At 35.6% G+C, this 27,607-nt stretch overlaps 1 protein-coding gene across 1 annotated transcript in view; it reads left to right on the forward strand.

Moving 5' to 3' along the window:
* PPP1R12A (protein phosphatase 1 regulatory subunit 12A) overlaps window positions 1–27,607 on the forward strand; it is a 165,036-nt gene that overhangs the window by 96,751 nt on the left and 40,678 nt on the right. The window contains 6 exon segments of the mRNA XM_017870370.1: window positions 10,384–10,543; window positions 14,421–14,565; window positions 20,912–20,986; window positions 21,942–22,030; window positions 22,177–22,334; window positions 25,590–25,714. Of these exon segments, the coding sequence (XP_017725859.1) occupies window positions 10,384–10,543; window positions 14,421–14,565; window positions 20,912–20,986; window positions 21,942–22,030; window positions 22,177–22,334; window positions 25,590–25,714 (752 nt within the window).

Genomic DNA, 27,607 nt, shown 5'->3' on the forward strand with positions numbered 1-27,607 from the left:
TTTTACTATAATTAAAAATTAATGTGTATATGTGTGATTACTTCTTCAGTACCTTTGGGCAGCACACACACACACAAAATGCCACATGTGATTTTTGTTATATTCCATTATCTTTAGGCAGTGATCAAACAGGTATTATTAGAGCTGTGTTTTACTGAGGTCAAATGATAGAGGAATGGTATGAAATATTGATGTAGAGGGCTGACTCCTGCTGAAATGTGCTTCATCAGAAAATAGAAACTAAGGATTTGAAAGGAATAGAAGGTAAATAAATTCCATGAAAGGAGATTTTTATTCCTTGGGATTAGGAAAACTCCTAATGACTGCAGGTTTGTTTTGTTTGTTTGTTTGTTTTGAGACAGACTGGAGTGCAGTGACACAGTCATGGCTCACTACAGCCTCAACCTCCCAGACCCAAGCGATCCTCCCACCTCAGCCTCTTGAGGAGCTGGGACTGTAGGCGCATGCCACCTCACCTGGCTAATATTTGTATTTTTAGTAGAGACAGAGTTTCACTGTGTTGGTCAGACTGGTCTTGAACTCCTGAACTCAAGCAATTCACCTTCCTTGGCCTCCCAAAGTTCTGATATTACAGGCATGAGCAACTGCATCTAACCAACTGTGGGTTTGTTTTAAAAAAATATATATCTTTTTTTTTCTTTTTTTTGAGACGGAGTCTCGCTCTGTCGCCCAGGCTGGAGTGCAGTGGCCGGATCTCAGCTCACCGCAAGCTCCGCCTCCCAGGTTCACGCCATTCTCCTGCCTCAGCCTCCCGAGTAGCTGGGACTACAGGCGCCCGCCATCTCACCCAGCTAGTTTGTTTGTATTTTTTTAGTAGAGACGGGGTTTCACCGTGTTAGCCAGGATGGTCTCAATCTCCTGACCTCGTGATCCGCCCATCTCAGCCTCCCAAAGTGCTGGGATTACAGGCTTGAGCCACTGCGCCCGGCCAAAAAAAAAAATCTTAAGCACGAAAACTGAGAAAATAAATACCTAAAATAGAATTGAAGTGTTATAAAAAGTGATTGAAGATAACTAGAGCCTAAGAAAAACAAGAAATGCAATAGAAAAGTGATTATAAACTGGAGCCTGAATAAGCACACACAAGAGCTTTCAGTAGCCATGTTCTAGATAGACAAGTGTTTTAGAGTCATGGGATCTTCTAGATTAGAGTAAACTAAAGAATAGGTATAAAGCATCACAACCTAGCAAGAAGAACTTAGTGTCCATTTTGCTGTGATGAGTGCTCAGATAGCTCAGATAACAGTTTCCTGTCAAACAATGGTAATTATTTAAAGTAAACGTTTAAGGCTCCCATTTTTTATCTGATATTAGCAGTTGTTATGAACTAGAAAAGGCATGGAATTGTACTGAAAATTTCTTGCATTTGGTTTCCTTCTGTATAAGGGAAATTGTTAGCATGACTGTAAGCAGGGCTGATTTTAGTTTCAGTGATTCATTTAGCATCGATTAATGTGCCAGCAAATGTTCTATGTGCTGGGTGTTAACAATAAAGAAAACAAGACAATCCTTCTTAAGGGTTTCACAGTCTAGCAGAAGTGTCAAACGAAGAGAGCTTCACAATACAGTCTGCTGTGTATTAAAATATATAGGAACATAATATTGTGAGAGAATAGAAAAAGCTGTAGTGAGGAAAGGTTTCAGAGTTATGACATTTAGAGGGAGTTTGCTTGGCAATAAGGGAACTGGTGGACACAAAAGATGGGGTATCAAAATGTGCAAAGAAAAGGAATTGGAAGGCCAAGCATAGTGACTCATGCCTATAATTCCATTGCTTTTGGGGGCTGAGGTGAGAGGCTTGCTTCAGGCCAGTAGTACAAGGTTACTGTGAGCTATGATCACATCACTGCACTCCAGCCTGGACAACATTTTTTTTGAAAAACAAAAAACAAAAAAAACAGGAATTGGAGATATCCATAGCATATGTGGACTGGAAGACACATTCATTGGGACTGGAATTGAGATGCAAAGTCAGGGCGGGATTTATAGGAGATGAGGCCTGAAAAGATAGGTCAGAGCCAGATAGTGAAGGATATCTATTTTGTAGGCATTACACAGATGCAACAAAGATCTCCAAGCAATAAATTAATCTGATTGGATTTGGTTTTTAGTATAAAACTGATGGCAACTTGGAGGATGAAATAGAATGTAGGATATATGGTGACATGCATTCCTTGAAGAAGATTCTCAAATTAGTCCAGGTGAAAGATGAAAGGAGCCAAAACCTGTTACATTTTAAATGAAGAACAAGGTTGTCTTGAGGAAGTGTTGAAGTAAAATTAGAACAGTTTGGTGAAGAATTGAATGCAGATATGAAGAAAGAATTAAGACTAACTCACTGAAGTTTCCAGTTGAAGAAGTGATGATTAGATGAGTTCACGTGGGAAAGTGTGAGATGAGACAGAAACAGACTGAGGGACTATGTGAGTATATATTGGGTTTTTAGTACCAAAGGACATCTAGATGACAGTGGTTGGTGCATTCTTAGAACTTAAGATATGTGAAGATGTAAAAAGTAAATCTAGGAGAACCGTAAGAAGGGGGAGTTTTGAGAACTAGTAGATGAGATGACCCTGGAGATGAAAAGCTAAGTGCTAACACTAATAATAGTAGTAATGAGAGTAGCTGTTATTAAATGCTTATTATATGCCAGGCATTGAGCAAAGAGCTTCACATGCATTTCTTCATTTCATCCTCATAGCAATTCTATGAGGTTTATACTACTGTTACCCCATTTCCAGATGAGAAAATTGAGGCTTAGTGATTTACCCAAGATCATACAGGTAGGAAGTATCTGTCCTAAACAGTATGACAAATATCTTGAGCCCACATTCTGTACCACTGTACCATACTACATTTTATTTAAAATATCTCCTAGAAAATGCTTCATGATGTTCATTTGATACATGTAATGGGAATGCATAAATTTATATAGCACATCTTAATTCCAAAGAAACAAAAGTATAGGGGCATCTCTTAACAGATTTTAATAATTATAAAAAAGCACCCTAAATATATCTCTAGTTGTATTAGTCCATTTTCATGATGCTATGAAGAAATACCCAAGACTGGGTAATTTGTAAAGGAAAGAGGTTTAATTGACTTATAGTTCCACAGGGCTTGGGAGGCCTCAGGAAACTTACAATCATGCAGTCATGACAGAAGAGAAAGCAAACACATCAGGAAACTTACAATCATGCAGTCTTGACAGATGGGAAAGCAAACACATCCTTCTTCACATGGTGGCAGGAGAGAGAAGTGCTGAGCAAAATCCCTTATAAAACTATCAGATCTCGTGGGAACTCACTCACTATCACAAGAACAGCAGCATTGGGGTAACTGCCCCATGATTCAGTTACCTCACATGGAGTTCCTCCCACAACTTGTGAGGATTGTGGGAACTACAATTCAAGGTGAGATTTGGGTGGGAACACAGCCAAATCATATCATTCCACTCCTGGCCCCTTCCAAATCTCACGTCCTCACATTTCAAAACACAGTCATGCCTTCGCAACAGTCCCCCATAGTCTTAACTCATTCCAACATTAACCCAAAAGTCTAAGTCCAAAGTCTCATCCAGGACAAGGCAAGTCCCTTCTGCCTGTGAGCCTGTAAAATCGAAAGCAAGTTAGTTACTTCCTAGATACAGTGTGAGTACAGGCATTGGGTAAATATACCTGTTCCAAATGGGATAAATTGGCCAAAACAAAGGGGCTGTAGGCCCCATGCAAATCCAAAATCCGGTAGGACTGTTATTAAACATTAAAGTTCCAAAATAATCTCCTTTGACTTCATGTCTCACATCCAGGTCATGCTGATACAAGTGGTGGGCTCCCACAGTCTTGGACAGCTCTGCCCCTGTAGCTTTGCAGGGTACAGCCCCAATCCTGGCTCCTTTCATGGGCCAATGTTGAGTGTCTGTGGCTTTTCTAGGCACACAGTGCAAGCTGTCAGTGAATCTATCATTCTGGGGTCTGGAGGATGGTGGCCCTCCTCTCATGGCTGCTCTAGGCAGTACCCCCGTGGGGACTCTGTGGGGGGAGGGGGGGGGCCTCTGACCTCACATTTCCCTTCCACACTGCCTTAGCAGAAGTTCTCCATGAGGGCTCTGCCTCTTCATCAGACTTCTGCCTGGACATCCAGGCCTTTCCATACATCTTCTGAAATCTAGGCAGAGGTTCCCAAACCTCATTTCTTGACGTCTGCACACCCACAGTCCCAATACCACATGGAAGCCACAAAGGCTTGGGGCTTGCATTCTCTGAAGCAATGGCCTGAACTGTACATTGGCCCCTTTTAGCCAGAGCTGGAGTAGCTGGGACACAGGGCACCAAGTCCCAAGGCTGCACGTAGCAAGGGGGCCTTGGACCCAGCCCGGGAAACCATTTTTCCCTCCCAGGCCTTCAGGCCTGTGATGGGAAGGGCTGCTGAGAAAGTCTCTGACATGCCCTGGGGACCTTTTCCCCTTTGTCTTGGCAATTAACATTTGGTTCCTCGTTACTTATGCAAATTTACTTGAATTTCTTCCCAGAAAATTGGGTTTTCTTTTCTGTCATGTTATCAGGCTGCAAAGTTTTTCATACTTTTATGCTCTGCTTCCTTTTGAACACTTTGCTGCTTAGAAATTTCTTTCATCAGATACCCTAAATTACCTCCCTCAAGTTCAGAGTTCCACAGATCTCTGGGGCAGAAGCAAAATGCCAGTAGTCTCTATGCCAAAGCATAACTAAGAGTGACCTTTGCCTCACTTCCCAACAAGTTTCTCATCTCCATCTGAGACCACTTCAGCCTGGACTTCATTGTCCATATCACTATCAGCATTTTTGTCAAATTCAGTAAGTCTCTAGGAAGTTCCAGACTTTCCTACATCTTCCTGTCTTCCTCTGAGCCCTCTAAACTGTTCCAGCCTCTGCCTGTTTACCCAGTTTCAAAATTGCTTCCACATATTTTTGGGTATCTTTACAACAGTGCCCCACTACCCAGTACCAAATTACTGTATTAGTCCATTCTCATGCTGCTATGAAAAAGCACCTGAGAGTGGGTAATTTATAAAGGAAAGACGTCTGACTCACAGTTCCACATGGCTGGGTCCTCAGGAAACTCACAATCATAGTGGAAGGGGAAGCACAATCATAGTGGAAGGAGAAGCAAGCATGTCCTTCTTCACATGGCAGCCGGAGAGAGAAGTGCCAAACAAAGAGGAAAAAGCCCCTTAAACCATAAGATCTCGTGAGAACTCACTCACTATCACAAGACCACTAGCATGGGGGTAACCATCCCCATTATTTAGTTACCTCCCACTGGGTCCTTCCCTCCACACGTAGGGCTTATGGGAACTACAATTCAAGATGAGATTTGCGTGGGAACACAGCCAAACCATATCATTAGTAGTGGTAACATTTCTCAAATTATCCAGGTATGAAAATTATTATTCAATATTTTTAAGTTTTTAAATCATTCTTTTGGCTTTTCTTATTCTAGTACATTTGGTCAGTAACTAGTTATGCTTAAGTAAATTGCCTTTGAAAGTAGTAATAATTGAACAGTAGCTGTAATTATTTTCTTTATTTAGCTAGGGACACATTGATTTTTGAATCTGTTAGCTGACTAAATTCCAATCTAATTTTATTTATTTTAATCTAAGATATTTGGCTATATTTTAATCTAATATTTACTGTTCTTAAATCATAGTGACAAATGTTAGTCTAATCACTTTGTTATACCCAACTTAGTTTTATTATATACTGTTTTCATTGTTAAAAAACCTTGCAGTTATATAGTAGGTGGGTTAGGACCAGTTAAATGCATTGTAAGATGTTTTTTCTTTTAAAACAGAAATCAAGAAAAGAGAAGCAGAATCGTAGACTTTTCAAACTGATAATAATTAACACCTTAGTTCTTATTCCTGATCTAAACACTTTACATGTATTAATTAATTTAGTTTTCAGAACAACCCTATGGGATAGATACTGTCATCATTCTCATCTTACAGATGAAACCAGAGCATAGCATAGATTGTCTTGCCTGAGGTAGTACAGCTAGTAAGTGGTGGATCAGAGATTCAAATCCAGCCAGTCTCGGTTCAGTATCTGTTTTCTTAACCTATCTTACTAATATCCAAAGAAGCTATGGCTTTCTCGGGATCACTAGCTAGTTAGTCAAAGCGCTGAAATTAGAAAGCAAGTCTCCTAATACATAGTACAATTAGATTGTTTTTTGTTTCTTCTTCAATTTTTTGATGAGCTAAGCAGGGCCTACATACTCTAATCAGTAGTATTTCAAAATTTAAGAACAAAAGAAAGGTTTCTCTTTTCTAATTTAATTTTCTTAAACATAAGGAATTGCCCTTCATGTTAACTTTACACTTGGATTGTTTTTATATATGAATCAGTTACAAGCATGATTTGGAAGCTAAAGAAGGTAATTGTTTTGTCATTAGATAAAGATAGCATGAAATTAGATAAATAGAAAAGAAGTAGTTTTTTTTTTTAACTTGAAGCTCAAGGGAAACAGAATAGTAAAATACAATAAAGATCAGAATGTTTAAGATTGTAATGAAAGGAGGGATAAAAATAATAAAATGCTACCTGTTTTAAAAGCCAGTAAGAGAATAACACATTAAAAAAGCAAATCTGAGATAAATCACTTAATAGAAAGGTTATTAACCTTAGTCATATCTTAAATGGGCTGATTATCTTTTGGTAGGAAATTTTGATATATGTAAAACTGCTTTACTATAGAAATGGTGGCATTTGGTTTTTATAAAATTATAATAGGTTCTGTTCATTATATACATAGTTTATACAATTTATTGTTTTCATAAGGTCTGTTTGGAAAATCTTACTGCAAGTTTCTTTCAAATGCAGTAATGAGATATTATAATCTCTAGTTTGAAGATGACTTTTCCTATACTTGTGTTATCTTGGAGTTTTAAAAATATTTCTGAATTATTGTCTGCTTTTCAAAAGCTGAGCTTCAGTTGAATAATGAGCAGTTTAGTTGTCTTGAAAAAAAATGGTAATGTGCTAATAAGCAGGCAGAATAAAGATACAGTTCAGGTAGAGGTAGCTGTCACGACAATACAGACCATGATGTACTTGGGGACCTATGTGGAGGTCTAAATGGTTAGAACACTGAATGATGGTAAGAGAGAAAGACTATAGATGAAGTCAAAAATGCACTGAGACCAAGTCATACAGGCTTTGTCTTCTATACTAAAGAGCTTGAGCTTTGTCTTACAGAAGCAGCCACTGACAAATTTTATGTAGAGAAATGACATCATATTTTATTTTTTCCGATTCAGCAGTAGATTGGGGGATGAATTAGAAGGGACTAAAGACTGAATGAGTTACGGGCCAGTAGTAGTAGTCAAAGTGTGAGACATAAGTTATGAACTAGGATAGTGATAGGGGCCATTTAGAAGACGGTCTAGAAGTGGCAACTCAAAATCTGGTAACTAATAGGATGGTGTATTAGTCAGGCTCCTCCATAGAAACAAACCTGTAGGATGTATGGAAGGGGATTTATTAGGAGCAACTGACACAGAATCACTGCAAAGTCCCATAATAGGTCACCTGCAAAATGAAGAACCAGAGAAACTGATAATGTGGCTGGCTCAAAGCTAGTAGTATGTCTTCAGTCCAAGTTCAAAGCCCTAGAAGCTGGGAAACTGACAGTGCAGTCCCTGTCAGGCCTGACAACCCCCCCAAGGAGCCGCTGGTGCAAGTCCCAGAGTCCAAAAGTTGAAGAACCTGTAGTCTGATATCCAAAAGCAGGAGGGAAAAAGGTATCCCCCTCCTGAAGGGAGAGAAGAGAGCAAGCAAAGAGAGCAAATCCTCCTTTTTCAGCCCATTTCTCCCAGCTGACTGGATTGTTTCTGCACACATTGAGGATGGGTCTTCCTCTCCCAGGCCACTGACTCCCATGTCAGTCTCCTCTGGAAACACCCTCAAATGCACCCATAGACAGTGTTTCACCAGCCATCTAGGCGTCTCTTGACACAATTAACAATCACAGATGGGGTGAGAGTAAGGTAAAGGGAGAAATTCAGATGACTTTCATGTTGCTAGGTAAGTGAGAGCACTTAGTATAGGAAAACAAGACAGGCAGCAAATAGAACAGTTGGAGAAAAATTAGGTTAAGATTTTAGCATTGCATTTGAGATGCCCATGGCATAATATTTTATTGTTTCCCTAGTTCGCTCTGCTACAGGCTTAGATATCCAACTGATTACTTGATGTCTCTGATGAGATATTTGTTAGGCATCTTAAACTTCACATTTCTGAAATTGAAGCTTTAATTTTTTCAGTTGCTCAGACTGAAAACCTCTAATTGATTCTCGACCTCTCTTTTTCTTCTGTGTCCAAACTAATTCAAATTCTCTTGGTATGCCTTGAAAAACCCAGAATTCAACCACTTTACTATCTTTACTGTCATCACCCTTGTTCAAGTTACCATCATTAATTGCCTAGATTATTGCAGTAGCCTCCAAGTGGGTATCTCAATATCTACTCAACTTTTCATCCTAAGTGATCCTTTTAAATTAAGTTAGATCATGTCACCATGCTCACTGTCCTTAGTACTCTGTAGAGACCCTGTCCTTCTAAACAGAACATTCCTAGGAGGCTCCCACTTTAGAGCCTACTGGTACTTCCCTCTGCCTGGAATGTTCTCCCAGTCGTATGGCTGTCACTCACTTTATTTCTTGTTGTAAAGTCATCAAAGAAGCTATTTTTTACCAACCTATATAAAATAACACCCCTTCTCATTACCCTTTCTGTTTTCTTTTCTGGCTTTATTTTTCTTCACAAATGAATCATCTTCTGCCAATAGTAAGTTCACATCTATACCTGTAGCATCTAATGATGTACCTGGCAAAATAGTAGGTGCTCAGTATATATTAAATGAGTGGATGGAAGAATGAAAAATCTTGACCAGTTGTATACATGGATGTGGATTATAGGAGAATCTTAGCTGAGGAAATGTGTGTGTGTGTGTTCTTGTTTTATATTTGTTAATTCATTGTTCATTTAGTGAACATTTAGTAATCTCCCTGTACTTTGCTTTTTTTTTTTAATTTTCTTTTTCTTTCAAGCAAAGTCTCACTCTGTTGCCCAGGCTGGAGTACAGTGGCATGATCTTGGCTCACTGCATCCTCCATCTCCTGGGCTTTTTTTTTTTTTTTTTTTTTTTTTTTTTTGTATTTTTGGTAGAGACAGGATTTCACCATGTTGGCCAGGCTGGTCTTGAACTGCTGACCTCAAATGATCTGCCCATCTCACCCTTTCAAAGTGCTAGGATTACAAGTGTGAGCCAACGCTCCTGGCTCTGATCTCCCTTTACTTTGTATCAGGTACTCTGCCAGACAGTAGGGATGAAAGATAAAAAGGCTCATAGACTTGTGGAGTAAGGCAGATTGTAAATGCATTGTGGTGTGTGCTGTTTATTAAATAGCAAGTAGTCGAAGCCGTAAGACCACATAAAATCATTCAGGAATTTCAAGAGTATCTTTCTTTAATTTTTTTTCCAAGGTGTTGAGCTCTTTGAAGGTAGAAATTAGAGGGTCCTGTTCATTTTTGTATTCTTCACTTTTTTTGTTTTTTGAGACAGGGTGTTGCTCTCACCCAGGCTGGAGTGCAGTGGCATGATCATGGCTCACTGCGCCTTGACTTCCTGGATCAAGCAATCCTTCCACCTCAGCCTCCCGAGTAGCTGGGATTATAGGTGTGAGCCACTTTGGCCTCTTTCCACTTTTATCACCTCAACCTAGGGTAGTGCTTAGAGTAAGTGCTTTTAAATGAATGAACATTTATGTAATTTACTAAAATTTTGAAAATAATTTTAATGGTATGAAGAATGTACTATGTTGGAAAAGGAAATGAAAGGAGTTTGCTAGAGAAATAATCTATTTTAAAATACAATATATTTTAGATGAAGACAGGACCTCCAAGATGAAGCATTCAGTAAACATTTGTACCTGCTAGGCTAGATTTCATAGAACAGATCAAAACAGTAGATAGAAATTTGAGACTTATTCATTATAATTGTTAAAAAAGAATTTTAGCCCAAAGGATGCTTATATCTTAGGAAATGTTCAAATTTTAAAAAACAAGAATAATCAGAAAGGAAAAATAGATCAAAATAGTATCGTGGAGCAAAAAAAAAATAATAATAAGTAGAGAAAGTCTGCAGTATCCCACATTTTTTAGTTTAACCAACTTGTTATAAGCAGCCAATTTTAAAAATACATATATACTTTCACTTTTAATTTTATTTAAACTTGACATGTTTTGGACAATTTTATTTCCCAACATGGAACAGTTTTATTAAGCAAAATAAAAGCAATTATTTTCATTTTATCAGGGGTTGATATAGAAGCAGCTCGAAAGGAAGAAGAACGGATCATGCTTAGAGATGCCAGGCAGTGGCTAAATAGTGGTCATATAAATGATGTCCGGCATGCAAAATCTGGAGGTACAGCACTCCACGTTGCAGCTGCTAAAGGCTATACGGAAGTTTTAAAGTAAGTATTGTTTTTTACAGAGTTGTTTTTCTACTTTAGTTTGTCTTCTTTATTCATTGGTCCTTTTCTTAAAATACCTGCAGATGTTATTTTGAAGCAACATAAAAGAGTTCTTTAATGCCTGTTTTCAGGAAGAAAGAGAGCAACTACTTTGAATATGATTGCTTTTGTTCTAAAATTCTTTCAACTCTCTAGTTTTGATTATTACTATTTTTTTAATCAGTTGTGATTTTCCGGTAAGTTGAATTTAAGTGTCAGTCAACTATTATCTGTTACCTTTTGGCCTAGTAAATCACTACAGAGAGTCATTTTGTGGTTCCAGATTGATAACTAGTTCATGAGTCTAAGAACAATGTCCTGTGAACATACCATCAATTTTGAAAGCTTCATTCCTGCAGAATATTTATTTACATGTAATTTATCTTAAATACAGTTTCCTTTTTTACTACATGAACACTGGAACTTAGTACTATTAGCACACTATAAAATACTAAGCCATAAGCAACTTTGATTCTACAAGGCTATATATTGTTTAGCAAATTTGCTTGGAACAAAGCTTCATGTCGCAATAATATTTTTACTTCTGCAATGCAAATGTTGGCAACTATATGAAGAAAATTATTCAGTGTATTATTCAATATATGAAATTATTCTTATATTTACGTGAAAGGAAGACTACTTAGCAAAATCTACGGCACCTTTTATTAATATATTGATTCTAATTCACTTGAACTTCTAATATCAGTCTTTCTTATTCCCACTCATTAGTAAAAGCAGTAAAGAATATATGAGTCACCTTTCCCAAGTTTCCTCCTCTTGGGTGACAGGCTCAGGCAGTTTTCCCACCTCAGCCTCTCTCGTAGCTGGGACTACAAGCATATGCCACTATGCCCACTTAGTTTTCATATTTTTTGTAGAGACAAGGTTCCACCATGTTGCCCAGGCCAGTCTTGAGCTCCTGGGCTCAAGTGATCTGCCTGCCTCAGCCTCTCAAAGTGTTGGGGTTACAGACGTGAGCCATCACCGCCCAGCCTCCTCTTTTCAATCTCTATTCAACTTCAATAATTTAGGCCGTTTTCCTAAGAATATTATGGCATTGTTGCCTTTTAATTAGTTTTCTTGTCCACCTGTTTCTCTGTAATCGAAAACTTTCGAGAGTTGCCAACAGCATTTTTTTTTTTTGAGAATAGAAAGTATTAAAGAGTATTACATAAAGGTAAGAATTGTTTCTTAAAGCAATTGTTTCTGTAGACATACGAGTACTGTGTTATGTTGCAAAATAGGTTTCTGGACGGCTTGCAAATGATCTTTGTAGTTAGGTTATCCAAGGTCCCAAAATCCTTTATTAGTTCTTAGTGGGGATCAGGATAAATTTTAAACTCCTCAACTTAGCATGTAGATTCTTCATTATCTGGCCACTGTCTTCCTTTTTAAGCTAAGCTACCACCATTGCCCCTAAAGTATGAATTGTGCCAGTTATATATATCTATTGAAGTTCTGTCATGATGTCCTTAATGCCTTCCCTTGTTTCTGTCTAGATGCTTTTATTCACCATCTCTTCAACTTGGAGGCAAATTCTGCTTAATCCTTTGAATCAGTTAAAGGCCCTTAAGCATATGAAAAAAAATGATCAACTTCATTCATAATTAAGTGCAAATAAAGCTACAGTGAGTTACACTTTTACATTTATCAGTGGCAAAGATCAAAACATTTGACATCCTGTTGGCAGGGTGTAGGAAAAGGCACTCTTATTAGTAGAAATGACAATTGAGCAAATTCAATCAAAGTAACAGTTATTCTTTAGTTCCCTGATTCTACCTCTAGGAATTTGTTTTTTACAGATACTGCCACTCACATAGGAGTAAGATAATGTGCTAGCAGCATTGTTTATAAAAGGAATAAGAGAATGGTTTAATAAATTATGGTATATGCTTTCACTGGCATATTCTGCATTAAAACAAAAATGAGAAATCTCCTTACATATTGTTATAGAAAGAACACTAGGATATATTATGAAATGTCAAAATCAAGGATCCAAGTATGTATCATTTGTACTTATTGTGAAAAAAAATTAAAATTATATTTGCTTATATATGCATGAAATCATTCTGTAAGAATCCAATAAAAATTAATAGTATGGTTATTTTGAGGAAGGACAAACTAGTTGGCTAAAGATCAGCAGTGAGAGAGTGATGTCCCTATGTATCCTTTTATTCTTCTTTTTTTTAAACTTTGTGAATATATTACTTATGAAAGTTAATTAAAACAAATACGAAATAAAAATCAGTAGAAAAGATCTGTTTCAAATGTAACCTTCTTCACGTTTTCTCTCCCTCCCACACACACACAACTCCTTTCAATTTGATTTTGATGCTTTTCAATTTTGTACTCCCATTGCATGTCTATTCACAGAACCTATCCATGACAGTTGGTTGTTGTTTCACTTCCAAAAGCTCCTTGAATATAGATACGGCCTTTTTTTTCATGTTGAAAAAATTTATCTACCTCTTTTTTCTCACCACACAGACTTCTAAGTACTTACAAATGTTGCTTAGCATATTTAACATTATTATAGTTCATATTTCCTAATGAGGAACAGCATTTTTCTCTTATATTCCAGTATTGTTTCTCCCTCTATTAATAAGGTTTCTGGTAATATATGTCAGTGGAGATATTTCTTTGGACTTAGATCTTTCAGCTTTTCTTTAGATCATGGCTCTTAAATGTTGGTCTGCAGGCAGGTGACAGGCAATGATAAGCGATTCATATGGGGAACTTATTAAGAATATAGATTAGCAGGGCCCATCTCTCCATATGCTGATTAATTGAGTAGTACTGGGGTGAGCTGAGGAATCTATTTTTAAAAAACAAGCCCTTAAGATGGTTCTGTTATGGAAGCAGGATTAGAAACAGCTGTATTAGATATTGTTAGGAAATACCAGATTTGTTCTTAAATAAATGAAGGGGGATTATACATTAGCTGTCACTGCCACCTCCTGTAGGTAAAAAGAAGGTCCTTCTCAAGCTCAACATCTTGGAAAGTAAGGTAAAGGTTAACTAGATTTCATGAGTTGTATTTAGTGTTCGTTCGCCTGTTTGTGTGGGGCTATGCTATGTGCAGTTTATAGACCCATCTTTGCTCTCTGTGAGCTTAATGTCTAAATAAAATAAAAGTTGCTGTCAATATGTAGTTAGAAGGGCATACTAACATAATTTATGCAACTCTTTGCATTGTATTAAAATGTGTTTCTGTTTTAGCTTGTTGATGATTGGAGTATCTGCTTTCTACTGCTCAGAAAAATAGATCCGACTCTTTGGAATATGTTTTTTGCTTTGTTTTGTTCTTAAAAGATTGTCATTTTTCTTTGAAAATTTTCAGCTCCTGAATTTCAAAGCAACAGAAACATTACAAAACAAGTTTCTTTGATTCCAGTATATTCTTAGAACACATTTAGCCCGAGATTATACATTATATGGAAACCTGAAGATGATAGTTCCCACAATAAATCAGTTTTACATACAAAGTGATTAATCAGTTTTTGATTTTACATTGAAAAATTATGGGCTTTTCTGTGAAAATTTCACTTACAAGTCATATTAACAAGAATTAATCAGTGTCACACCAAACCATAAGACTTAGAGTCATTAGGAATTAATTAAAACTATTATTATGGCAATGACTCAAGATCTTCTTTTTCCGAGTTTTTTCTGAGAATTACTTTGTATTTGCCATAGTTAATTCATTGAGGGGGAAGGATGTGAATTCTGAAAAGAAATTAATTGAAAATTGTAGTTAAATTGCATGGTAGAAAGCTTTTGATCATGATCATTTATTTCTAGATTTTAATGATTGTCTAATTCACTGTAATTTCTTTAGACTTTTAATACAGGCAGGCTATGATGTTAATATTAAAGACTATGATGGCTGGACACCTCTTCATGCTGCAGCTCATTGGGGTAAAGAAGAAGCATGTCGAATTTTAGTGGACAATCTATGTGATATGGAGATGGTCAACAAAGTGGTAGGCCTTTTAAAAGTATTTTAATATTTTAACTTTTAGAAATATAGTTTTATAAACTATATTTAGAAATATAATCTCAAAAGGTTATAAGGATTACATTATATAATTGTATTTTTATCAACTGTATAAAACTTTTTTTAGCCAACTGACTTACTAATTAATGGTTTAAGTCTTTTCAGCTACCATATGAGATAGTTCTGGCCTTGTGCTGCAAAGAAGAAGTATTACTCTTTCAGTAATCAGATTGCCATACATGTAGAGTAGATTTGGATACTTGCATTGATACTATGTTCTTAGGAATTCAGAAGCTAAGAAAATGTTGCATTCTCCATTCTCATGTGAAACTTCTTTTCTGCCTCCCCCTTTGAGTTGGACAATGTAGAAGTGTGGTTCTAATTTTAGCTGAATGGTCTTTTTTTTTTTTTTTTTTTTTTTTTTGGCAGACGGAGTCTCGCTCTGTTCGCCCAGGCTGGAGGTGCAGTGGACCGGATCTCAGCTCACTGCAAGCTCGCCTCCTGGGTTTCGCCATTCTCCTGCCTCAGCTCCCCGAGTAGGTGGGAATTACAGGCGCCCACCCACCTCGCCCGGCTGTTAGTTTTATTTGTATTTTTTAGTAGAGACGGCACTGGTTCACCTGTCTAGCCAGGTATAGTTCTTGATCTCTGACCATCGTGATCTGCGTCTCGCCTCCAAAGTGCTGGGATTTACAGGCTTTGAGGCACGCGCCCGGCCAGCTGATGGTCTTTTAGCTTGCTTATAGAGTTCTCTAAGTGACATGAATAATGAGGTCTTACAGCAGGTAATGACAGTAAACACTATAAAGTTTTATGCTGAAGGGGATCATTGAGATGCAACATCATCTAGTCTTCTAGTTTTGTAGATAAGAAAGTAGTTCTGTTGAGTGAGGTAAATTATATACTTAATACCACAATTAGGTAGAAGGAGGGAGGGAGATAATGTCATACAAGTGTTTGTCACGAAATCATGAAAAGATTCAGGTTATCAAGTTTCTTGTTAAACTAGACTTCTCTACTTCTTTGTAGATACTATCAGTCAATAACCAGTCACCAGTATTCCTGCTAGTCGCTTCCCACTCTGTGTTGGTAGATAATAAGTATCATGGAGAACTCAAAACATGTCTCCTCTAGTGAGTTTAATTACCTTTCCATAGAATGTTCCTTGTATATTGCATTTCATAGGAAAATATCATAGGTTATGTAGCAGAGAGTCATAAAATGATCTCATCTTTATTCAAAATAGGACCATCTAATTCTTTTGCTGTTTTTGGAGTAGAGTTCTAAATAACTTACTTTCATTAACTGATTTAAATATGTATTTTATATAAGAAATGTGCAGGCGTGAAAATCATAGGAATTGGTAGAAGTCTTAAGGAAAGTAAAAAAATTTGGGAGAACGATTTGTTTATACTTGTATATAAATACAGAAATCTTTGGGTTGAATTTTTAGTTAAAACTTTCAATAATTTACTTTCTCTGTTGTTCTATAATCAGCATTAGAAGACAAATAAATACTGATACTATTTAAGTAAAAGGCCAGCTAATTTTAGCTTTGCAAGTCATGTTACCTCTCTTTTCATGTAGAAATTCCCCTTCAGAATTTTTTTCTGAAAAGATGAGCAGATACCTGTTAGCCTCTGAACTCTGGTCTGCATTCTTCTCTCCCAAACAGTGACTTTTTACCACATGTCCATTCATATGGGCAGTGCTGATAATTGGTTCATTTAGAAACAGTAGCCTCCGGATAAGAACTAGATGAGAGAAGCTTATTAATTGAAATGGTTTCCAAAAAGGATTATTTCACTTACAAGTTTAAACATGGTGTGTTTCCCCTACTGAATCAGTATTCTAGTGAAACATAGACAATATATAGTATGTATGAGAAAAATTATTTTATTTGCATCTGGCCAACAGTTGTCTAATTCCTATGCCATACAGTTTATCATAATTTTGCTATCAGAGAAGGAGTGCATATAAAATTATTTTGCCTTGTATCCTTTTTAAAAAAATTAATAGCCGCTCCTTATGTCACTCTAAATTTTATGTACTGTCTTATCTGTCATGCGATATTTCAGTAGATCTTTATGTGGTCTTAAAAGAATTGTGAGCCAGGCCTTGTGGTGTGCACCTGTAATCCCAGCTACGTGGGAGGCTGAGGTAGAAGGATCGCTTGAGTCCAGGAGTTCAAGGCTGCAGTGAGTCCATGATTGTGCCACTGCACAGCAGTGGGCAACAGAAGGAGACCCTGCTCAAAGAAAAAAAAAAAAACAGTTGTGCCTCATGTTTACATAGAATTTAAAGATTTTCAGCCTTTTTTACACATATGCAATTCTTTTAACAACCCTGTGAAATTAAGGGTTTTTTGGATTCAGGAACATGATCAGAGAAGTCAAGTAATTTTTCCTAAAGCCCTGATAATTGTTTTTTCTTTTTATTCTGCTAAGTATAACTTCTTTTCGTTTTAGTTTCCTCATCTTTTATTTTCAAGATACTATTAAGATGTAAAATATAAATTTTAATCAAAATATTATTTTCTTTTAAAAGTCAAGATTTTAAAGACTGCTTTTATAATGAGGAGCTACATAATGTCTATGGCATTCTAAAGGAGTTTGTGCCATAAATATATCCAAACACAAGCCTTTTTTTTTTCATTTGAGAAGTTCTATTTTACGACTTTGATTTTTAAAAGTTTAATCATAACTTTGCATGTATGAATTAGACTGTTTTTATTGTCTATATTTTAAAATGTCATACATCATGTTCAATCAAAATAAATTACTTTGTCTCCATTATGTAAGCCTGCCTATATGAATTTATATTGTCATTTGATACCTTCCTTAGTACTTACAGATTGAAGGTTATTACTAAATTGTTTTAAAAAATGATATTAAAGATGTGCACCTAAGGTACTACCAGAGTTTAGATGAATTCTTTAGTAATAGAAAACACTATTTGGGAGAAAATAATGTATTAATATAGTAAGTAAGTGCTTAGCAAATTCACCTAAAATATTTAGAGATTTCAGTCTCATTTCTTTAAATTATTTGCAAACAGTAATACATATTTACTGTCATTTTAATTCATTATTATAGATCATGTGATACAGACCTTAAATATAAAGGTTATTTGCTTTCTTAGTTTATTAAAATAATTGCTTTACTAGAATGTATCTAAATATTGTTCTTTATTGACTAGAATGCTTTTCTGGTTGGAATTTCCCTTACTGAATACAATGGCTAGCAGACAAGTTTTTAGATTAATATAACTGTCATTATAAAGATTTAAATGAATGGCAAAGCTATTTCTGCTATTAATGGACACGAGGATGGTTTTACCCTAATTCCATCTGCATTTATTTTTATTTTTGATAAAGGCGAAATGACACACTAGAGTAGTAGAGACCTAGATTGTATTCCCACTTTCTCTTAATGACCTGTATGACCTTGGGCAAATACCATGCACTCAGACTGAGTTTCTTCATCTGTACAGTGAGAATCGTTCTAATATTTGTCCCAGCTACATTATTCATTGTTGTGAAGATGAAGAGGTTGTACCTAAAAAAAAATTTGGTTAGAATAAGTGAGTAAAGAAAAATGAAGAAACTGTGAAGTTAGACTTACAATGTCTCCAGTGTGTTTGTGACTCTTAATAGATGTATTGGACTCATTTTTTTTTAAGCAGTTATTTTTAAGATAGTTCTCTTGATAGAGTTCTTACATTCTCATACCTCAGTGTTGTGTCCTCGTTTGTTGCCTGGTTGCTTTGAGTGGCACTGCTTATATACTATAATGTGTTTATACTCTTATCAGTGAAGCACAGTAGCCTTATAGTAGTTAAGAACCAAATAATGTTTATAACTTCACGACTGTTAGCTTTGTAACTGTGCTACAGATTGTTTAAAGAGCATGTTTAAGTTGCTGAGTTAAGTTGATGAGGGTGCTTTTTTTGAAATTAGAAATTCTTATAACCCACATTTTACTCTAGTTTCGATTCTGTATCAGCTGCTGTTTGCAAAGTAGACTCATTTATCAAGGGAGAAAGTGAAAATAAAGGTTAGTCGCGTGATCTAATTTCTTACTCTTAAAGAGGAGAGTTCCTTGGTTATTAAAGTGACCCCATTGCATTTAACTGCTACAAAAATTTAATTACAGTTCAGACATTTCAAGGTGGGATAGTTCATTCATGAGAAGGGTTGGTAATACTTAACATGATATTTAAAAATAAGTCAGTGAATTATTTCCACATAACAATCTTAAACACGGTTTACATTAAATGTATAGCATTATTAACATTTTAGAACTGATTATATAAAGCATATGATATAGCAAAACTAGAATTAACATATATTTCTAATTTAAAGGGCACCTTAAGTTTTGAGCCAGTTATTTGATTTCAGAACTATTTATTCTTCAGGAATTTAAATCTTGGCTTCTATTTCCCAAGATTGAAATGGGAGGAAAGTTTATTAAAACTAAAACTTTTTATCTTGGACTGAGTGGGAAAGGATAGATTGTCTCTTAAATTCCTACTGGAAAGACTTTCTAGCAAGAAAAGGCAAGTATGATAAGTATTTTTGAATCTTGTAAATTTATATACATACTCACCTATTTTGAAAAAGCAGTATTTTATATACTTTTAAGATACAACTTCATAGGGCTGGGCACAGTGGCTCTTACCTATAATCCCAGCACTTTGGGAAGTGGAGGTGTGCCTGAGCCCTGGAGTTCAAAACCAGCCTGGGCAATATGGTGAAACTATATCTCTACAAAAAAATACAAAAACTAGTCAGGCATGGAGGTGTGCACCTGTGGTCCCAGCTACTCAGGAGGCTGAAGTGGGAGGATCAGCTGAGCTCCAGGAGGTTGAGGCTGCAGTGAGCCACGGTCCTGCCAGTGTACTCCAATCTTGGCAACAGAGTGAGATCCTATCTCAAAAAAAAAAGATACCTTTCATAGACAATAGCTTTTTATTTTATTAACAGGCAATGAGAAAACTAGCTCAGATATTGGCTAGCTTATAGTTTGTTTTATAGTGTTTGGAAATTAGCTACTTTCTGAATAGATGTTAACATCCCAATGTTGGTACAGAAACAAGGGTTGTTGTAGGTTTCTAAACGGAAAAATTAATGTGATTTTAGAAGCCATTATTTCTTATCCATTCTTATGTCGTTGTGGATATAGGAATACTGTTAAGAAATTTAAACTTTCTTTCAGAATTATATTTTTTGTTGCTAAAAACATTTTTTTTCTGTGAAAGGATCATGTACTGGATAACATAAAGAAGACTGTATTCTAAATAATGAACTTGTAAGCGTCCTGGAAACTTGTCCAGTAGGGCTATTGTAAGGACTAATGCAGGCAGCAGGAAATATTCTTATTATGTTTAGTCAGCAGCTCTTTGAAATTTTCTCTTTCACAGTGAATTAAAATAGATTGACATATGTTCATCTGGACTAATTTTTAATACCTGTGGCTGGCTGAATGTTCAGCAGCTTAAATATATGCATTTTTAAATTTTATTACTCTACCAAGAATTTAAGTTGTAGGATGTCATCAAAAAGAAAAAGGCCTCAAAAGGTTAAATTACCCAGTAGTTTCGCCCTTAACTGGATGTTGAAGACAATGAAAACAGATATCCACACAAAAAGTTGTACATGAATGCTCATAGCAGCATTATTCATCATAGGCAAAAAAAAAAAAAAAAAAAAACATGTCCACCTGATGACTGGATTAGCAGACCGTATATATCATGCAATGGAATATTATTCATCAAAAGAAATGAAGTGATACATGCTATAACATGGATGAACCTTGAAAACATGTAGAGTGAAAGAAGCCAGTCACAAAGAACCGTATATTGTATGATTCCACTTACATGAAATGTCTAGCATAGGCAGATCTATAGAGACAGAAAGTAGATTAGTGGTTGCCTTGGGCTGGATGCACACAGTGATTACTAAAGGGTATGTTCCTGCTTCTTAGGGTGATAAAAATGTTTGAAATTGATTATTTTGATAGTTGTACAACTCTGAATATCCATAAAACCATTGAATCGTACACTTTAAATGAGTGATTTGTATGGTATATTAATTATATCTCGATAAAGCTGTTACCAAAAAAATAAGGGGAGATATTCACAGCTTCTGTTTCACTTAAATTTCATGTACATTGCCTTAGAGTTGTATGTTTTTACAGTAGTTGTTGTATCATTTATAACCACTGTAAAAAATGTTATCCAACTTCTTTATATAAAATTATACAGAATTACTGAAGGCATTTTATGATTTATTGACTTTTGACCATCACTACCCCCCCTTGTTTCCTACCTAGGGCCAAACAGCCTTTGATGTAGCAGATGAAGACATTTTAGGATATTTAGAAGAGTTGCAAAAGAAACAAAATCTGGTATGTTTGATGACTGTCTAATAATTGCCTGTATTACATAATTATCTTAGTAACTTTGAATTTGAGACAATTACAAAAGTTTTCTTGTGATGTTTTGTACTTTTTGGTTTTAAGTTATCCTTAAGTTTCACTAAATGATAGTGAAAGAGAATAAAGGATAGTGATATTTAACTTTTTTGTTGCTTATCCCCATTTCTATTTCCTCCCCTTCTCAAAATGAATACTTATGTATGTCCTCAAGAATAACATGTTTTTACAATTTCATTAGAGGGTTTTACTTAAAAGATGGAGTCTATAAAATCTCTTATATCCAATAGCAGGTCCAATAGCAAGGAGTGATGTCACCTGAAACAGTTTTGGTTTTTTTTTGGAGATGGAGTCTCACTCTGTCCCAGGCTAGAGTGCAGTGGTGTGATCTCAACTCACTAGAACGTCTGCCTCCCAGGTTCAAGCAATTCTCCTGCCTCAGCTTCCTGAGTAGCTCGGACTACAGGTGTACACCAGCATGCCCGGCTAATTTTTTGTATTTTAATAGAGATGGGGTTTCACCGTGTTGCCCAGGCTGGTCTTGAACTCCTCAGCTCAGGCACTCCACCCACCTTGGCCTCCCAAAGTGCTAGGATTACAGGCGTGAGCCACTGCGGCCAGCCAGAAACAGGGTTTTGAGTAAAATATCCTCAGCCAGCCTAAAGTGGTTAGTGGATCTGAACTTTTTCAGTAAAGTTGGAGGGATTTAAAAAATCCATCTTAGCCCTGTATGGAACTTTTTAATTGTCTAGTCTATTTCATGTTTTATTCAAGCTCTTTCCTTTTCAGGTAAAACTTAATTTATTTATTTCTTTGTTTTGTCTTATTTAATGTCTGAAAAACTACTTTGTTATTATTTTAAACTCTGCATCTTAGTAATATTATTTTAATAGTTTTCTTATTTTCCTTTGCATAACTTTGTACTAAGCTCCATAGTGAAAAACGGGACAAGAAATCTCCACTAATTGAATCAACAGCAAATATGGACAATAATCAGTCACAGAAGACCTTTAAAAAGTGAGTAAAATATTCAAGTACGTTTGTTACTTTTGTGAATGAGATGGCATAATGGCCACAGGCATGTTTATTGTGGATCTGGGAAGAATGAATGTATTTTAACCTTTTTTGTTTCTAATCATTTGAACACTGTTTTCCTTTAACAGCAAAGAGACATTGATTATTGAACCAGAGAAAAATGCATCCCGTATTGAATCTCTGGAACAAGAAAAGGTTGATGAAGAAGAAGAAGGAAAGAAAGATGAGTCTAGCTGCTCTAGTGAAGAAGATGAGGAAGATGACTCGGAATCAGAAGCTGAAACAGGTAAAATTAAAAGATAAATGCATTTTCGTTGAATTTTGTGGCAGTGTAAAATAAGACAAGATCCGACTTAATTTTTAAATTTTTCAGACTGATTTGCTACTTGTTTAGATACCTGCCAAGCTACTAAATTATCTTTCAGTGAATGCTAGAAACTTATATATAGTTGTGAATTTATTATTATTTAATTATCTGGAGGCTGTTGTTCACCTCTGTGTTTTGCCGACCTATATTTAAAGAAGTTAGAGAGGCTTCTAAGAGTCCCTTAGGCACAGATAGGTTGTGAATGGGTTCTCAGCAATTCAAAAATGCTCCTGTTACTTCTGAGGTCCAAATGTCCAGGATGCCGGTCCCAACAGCATCCCAAATTTTCCCTAAGAAATAGTAAAGTAGGAATGGAGTAAAACTCTTTGCTGTGAGGGTGTGGGGAATTTGCTTTGTTTTGAGAAATTTTAAAGATACAGAAAAGTATAATATAATAAACATTCATATTCCAACAACCTAGACTTAAGACTTTAACTACTGTGACATTTAATCATATTTACTTCAATTTTTTAAATAAAAACATTATAGATGTCTTTTTTAGTCACCCACCGTAGTCTGCTTCCCTTTCCTTCCTTCCCAAAGGCAATCACTATCATGAATTTTGTTCTGTAATCTTCTAGTTCATTTTTATACTCTTACATATGTGCATTCATATGTAATATATAACAATTGTAATATTGTTTTGTGTTTTTTTCATATGGTAGGAATTGTTATACATCTTGGGTTTTTTCACTCAAAAGTTATGTTTTTTATATTTGTTCATAAATCTATTTCTATAGCTTTATCTGCATTTTTTTTTTTTAGCTATTGTATAGTATTCTATTAAATATATCTGTTTCCATTATGATGAACATTTACCTTATTCTCAAACTCCTGGGTTCAAGTGCTCCTCCTTCCTCAGCTTCTCCAGTAGCTGGGACCACAGGCACATGTTACCACACACACCTAATTTTATTTTTATTTTTTGTAGGGTTAACTATTTTGCTGAGGCTAGTCTTGAACTCCTGTCCTCAAGCAATTCTCCCACCTCAGCCTCCCAAAGTGCTGGGATTACAGGCATAAGCCACCACGCTCAACCTATAGCCTAAAGTTATTTTTATGCAGTTAATCTCCTCCCTGGGAGACATTACTTAGCTCTCAGTCTGTAGTCAAGTATATCATTACAAATTAAACTATGTACACAAGAGAGCCAAGACTTGCACCCAGACCTCCTAACTTATATTTTAAGCCTTTTACTACTTATGTAGTATAATTCAAAAACTAGAAGTCCAGGCATCTCTTTCAAAGATTTCTAGGTTTTTGTTCAGTAAATTTTTTCTTCATTAGCCGTTGTTTGTATACAAGTCACTGTTCAATATTAGACACTAAGGGACTATTTAAAACAAGAGACCTTAGGCCAGTTTTACCAGTAACCAGCAAATCTTCTGCTATCTTTTGGTTGAATATCCTTGATTATAAAATGAGAAAAATCGGGCTATAAGACCTGGATGGTTCTTAAAACTCTAGTATTCTATTAAATATAACTAATTACCATCAAATTGCATTGTATTTGTTCTCAGTTTAGAATTGAAATGTACTAGTTGCTCTCTACTCAGTTTCTCACTGAGCTAACTTTAAATGTTCCTCTGAAGCATTGTACTATGATAATTTTGTTCTTCCTGTTGCTAGTGGTCAGTTGTGCCAGGAAAATTTGACTCTGTCTCAAGAATTAATCCACGTAAACGCTGTGTGGTTCCTTTCCTCTCACTCTTTTAATATGAACTAGGCTTTGTCATGCTTTATTTGGAAAGCTTGAGAAAGCAGCCATTTCCCTGTAGAGCTGCAGCTTAATTTGACAATTTGTAAACCATTTCTTTTTTCTACTTTTTGTAAGGTTATTTCCTTGGGAAACTATTTGACATAAAATGACTATTTTGCTGAATTTTGTAAAATAAATTACTTGCCAAAACAGTTTTCTTCAGTGTTCTTTCTCTTCTCATAAAGCAGATAAAAATGAGAATGCAACCTAAGTTTAAGTTATACCTTTCAAACAATTTACAAATGTGAAAGGTAGTTGAGAAAATGAGAAAGAGAAGTACATTTTTTGCTTTTAGGGTTTTTTCTTCTAGGACTTTTTCATTCTTTGTTGAAATCAAATGGATAGAAAGACTACAACGATATTAATAACGTTTACAAAATAAGTTGGATGGTGGGGCTGGGTGCTGTGGCTCATGCTAGTAATCTCAGCAGTTTGGGAGTCCAAGTCTGGAGGATTGCTTAAGCTCACGAGTTCAAGACCAGCCTGGGCAACATGGGGAAGCCCTGTCTCTACAAAAAATACAAAAATTAGTAGGTGTGGTAGCGCATACCTGTAGTCCCAGCTACTCAAGAGACTGCGGTGGGAAGATCACGTGAGCCTGGGTAACAGGCTTCAGTGAGCCAAGATCACACCACTGCACCCCAACCTGGGCAATAGAACAAGACCCTGTCTCAAAGTAAATAAATAACTTGGATGGTGGTACATGGGTTTTATCTTATTTATTATTTATATCTCCTACTAGACTGTAAGTGAAGGTATTTTGTCTTTTCATTGGCTGATATATCCCTAGTACCTAGGACACTACCTGAAGAATGGGGACACTTATTATTTGATTGATTGATTCTCTACACAGTTAGGTGGATTATTTTCCAAGATGATATTGTGCCCATTTAACTTTAGACTTTTTAGGAGTGGGAAGACATGCTCTTTGGGACATTTAATCATACTGTTTGACGGGAATGTAAGGTAATTATTGACAAAAGCACTTTTAGATTTCCTTGATTAAAGAGGAACCATCAGTTTTAGATCAGTAATAGTAGTTGTTTATCCATTAGAAAATTGCATAGCTATTGTTAAGATTTTAATTGCATTCATGCATTCAAATTTTTAAATCTTAATTAAATTTCTTTTTATTTTCTTCATTTTAAAAGCATAGAAGTCAGATTCTATTTGTGCTTTTTATTGTCAGAAGCTTTGTTGTGTATCTTTCATATTATCGTAACTATTTATTTCAGCATATATATTGAGACAATGCTAGAAGCTCCCTGAAAACTGACTTGCAAAAGGAATCACAGTGGGGAAAGACTTTTAGTTAACAAAACCTTAAACAAAAATGGAATATAAAATGATTTTTTCCCAACCATTGAGACCAAATTTCTATGTAATCTTGACTCTTAATTGTTTGTCTTTAATAGATAAGACAAAACCCCTGGCTTCTATAACTAATGCCAACACTTCTACTACACAAGCAGCTCCTGTAGCTGTTACAACACCTACTGTGTCATCAGGTCAAGCAACACCTACATCACCTATTAAAAAGGTAAGCCAAAATTGTATTTGCTGAAAATACATGTATTCTATTTATGTACCACTTGGACTAACTCATTAAAGTAATTCTGAATTTTTATAGTTTCTTCCAAAAATATGTAAGATTTCAGAATGTAAATATGTATTTATGTTTCTAAGTTGAATGAGATTTCTTCTGAATGGTTTTTTTTTATCATTTTTGCAATTGATATTACTGTTGATATTATAGTTGGTAGTTAACAAATATTACATACAGTTGATAGTTAATAAATGGCAGAAAGATAAAAATTTTTGTAATATTAAAATTAATGATTGTATTATTTTTTTTTTTTTCTATTGAACTTTTATTTTGAGAAGCTCAGGTTTTATATCCTTTATCTCTGTTAAGTAGAGGTGTGCATGTTGATAATTTCACACATGGGTAAGTAAGTTACAAAAACTACTACCACAAGTCAATGAGAGAACGAGAATCTAAATTTTTTAAACTCATAGTACAAAGCACTAGGCAGGCAACTGGTATGCCAGTAGGAGCATGATCCCTGAGGTCGGATAAACCAGAGATGAGCTCCTGACCCTACCTTATTAGTTGTTATGACCTTGAGCAAGTTACTTACTATCTTCCTTTTGTATAACAAAACAAAATGAAGAGAAACACAGTTAATATTGTAAGGATTGGTTGAGACAGCCTGGCCAGTAAACTCAGTGTGTTTTCAAAATGTTAGTTTCATTTATTTCTCTTCTCTCTTTCTGTTCTCTGTCTGTTCTCCATCCCTCTCGTCTCTTCTCTCCACCGAAGCAGTGTTTTGCAGTTAGTGTGTTGATCTTTTTAAGACTTTACCTTTTCCTCCTTCTCTGGAACCTATCCTCCTTTTAACCCAAATTAACGATTAAGAGTTTTTGTTTATGTTTGACCTACTAGTCTCTTTTCAAAGATTTGTCTTCACCAGTCCTTTTTTATCTTTAATGGGCATACTCATTTCCCTCTCTGTCCACACACACCTCTTTTTTAACCAAACCCTTGAAAAATTGATTGCAGTCATCATAACACTTCATGCCTAAATATGTCAGTATGTATCTCCTAAATACAAGACTAATATCCTTCATTCTCAAAATAATCACACTTAGGAAATTTAACTTTGGTATAATATTATTTATGTTGTTAATAACTAATATACATACCCAGATTTTCCCAATTGTCCTTTGAGTCTCTCTGTTTGTTTTTTAAAATCAAAGGTCCACTTGGATTGTACATTGTGTTTAGTTGCCTTTGAACTACTTATTTTGTTGCTTGTTTGACATTATTTGCATGAGTTTAAGGACTGATTGTTTTTTAAATCCTCACAGCATTTCTGTTATGTTGTCAGTATTGCCAGTATTGGGATTTGGCTTTAGGTGGTCAAGGTCTTTTTTGAAATCATAAACTACAGAATAAAAAAAAAAAAATCCCTACTGTTAGTAATAATCCTTCTCTAAAATTCTTCCCAAGGAGGGCAGTAATGTAAATAATGAGTGGTAGAAATGTGTTGGTTTCATTGGTATGTAGTTTGAATATTGAGAAACTGAATGAGTTATCTTACCTTATATATTCCAAAACTGAGTGCTTCTTGAATTCAGTTAGAACTCATGTTCATATGATCATAATTATGTATGCTTTAATAAATTCTCTAAAAGCAGTTTGCAAAATTTTGAAGACTGTTAAATCATGCTATAGCTAGCGTCACTATAAACTGCTTTAAAGTTTATTTTACTTCTAGAGCCCCCATATTCTTCTTCAGTGAATACTAAATTCATGCCTGCATCTTTTGGTCTGTTGCGACTGTAAGGTTATCAAAAGTTCCCAGAAGTTCCATCTCCCTGGAATACCTAGGCAAGAAACTGGCTATCTTTTTTTTTTTTTTTTTTTTTT

Source organism: Rhinopithecus bieti, unplaced genomic scaffold (genome assembly GCF_001698545.2).
Source record: "Rhinopithecus bieti isolate Rb0 unplaced genomic scaffold, ASM169854v2 scaffold_5153, whole genome shotgun sequence".
In the NCBI taxonomy this organism is placed as follows: Eukaryota; Metazoa; Chordata; class Mammalia; order Primates; family Cercopithecidae; genus Rhinopithecus; species Rhinopithecus bieti.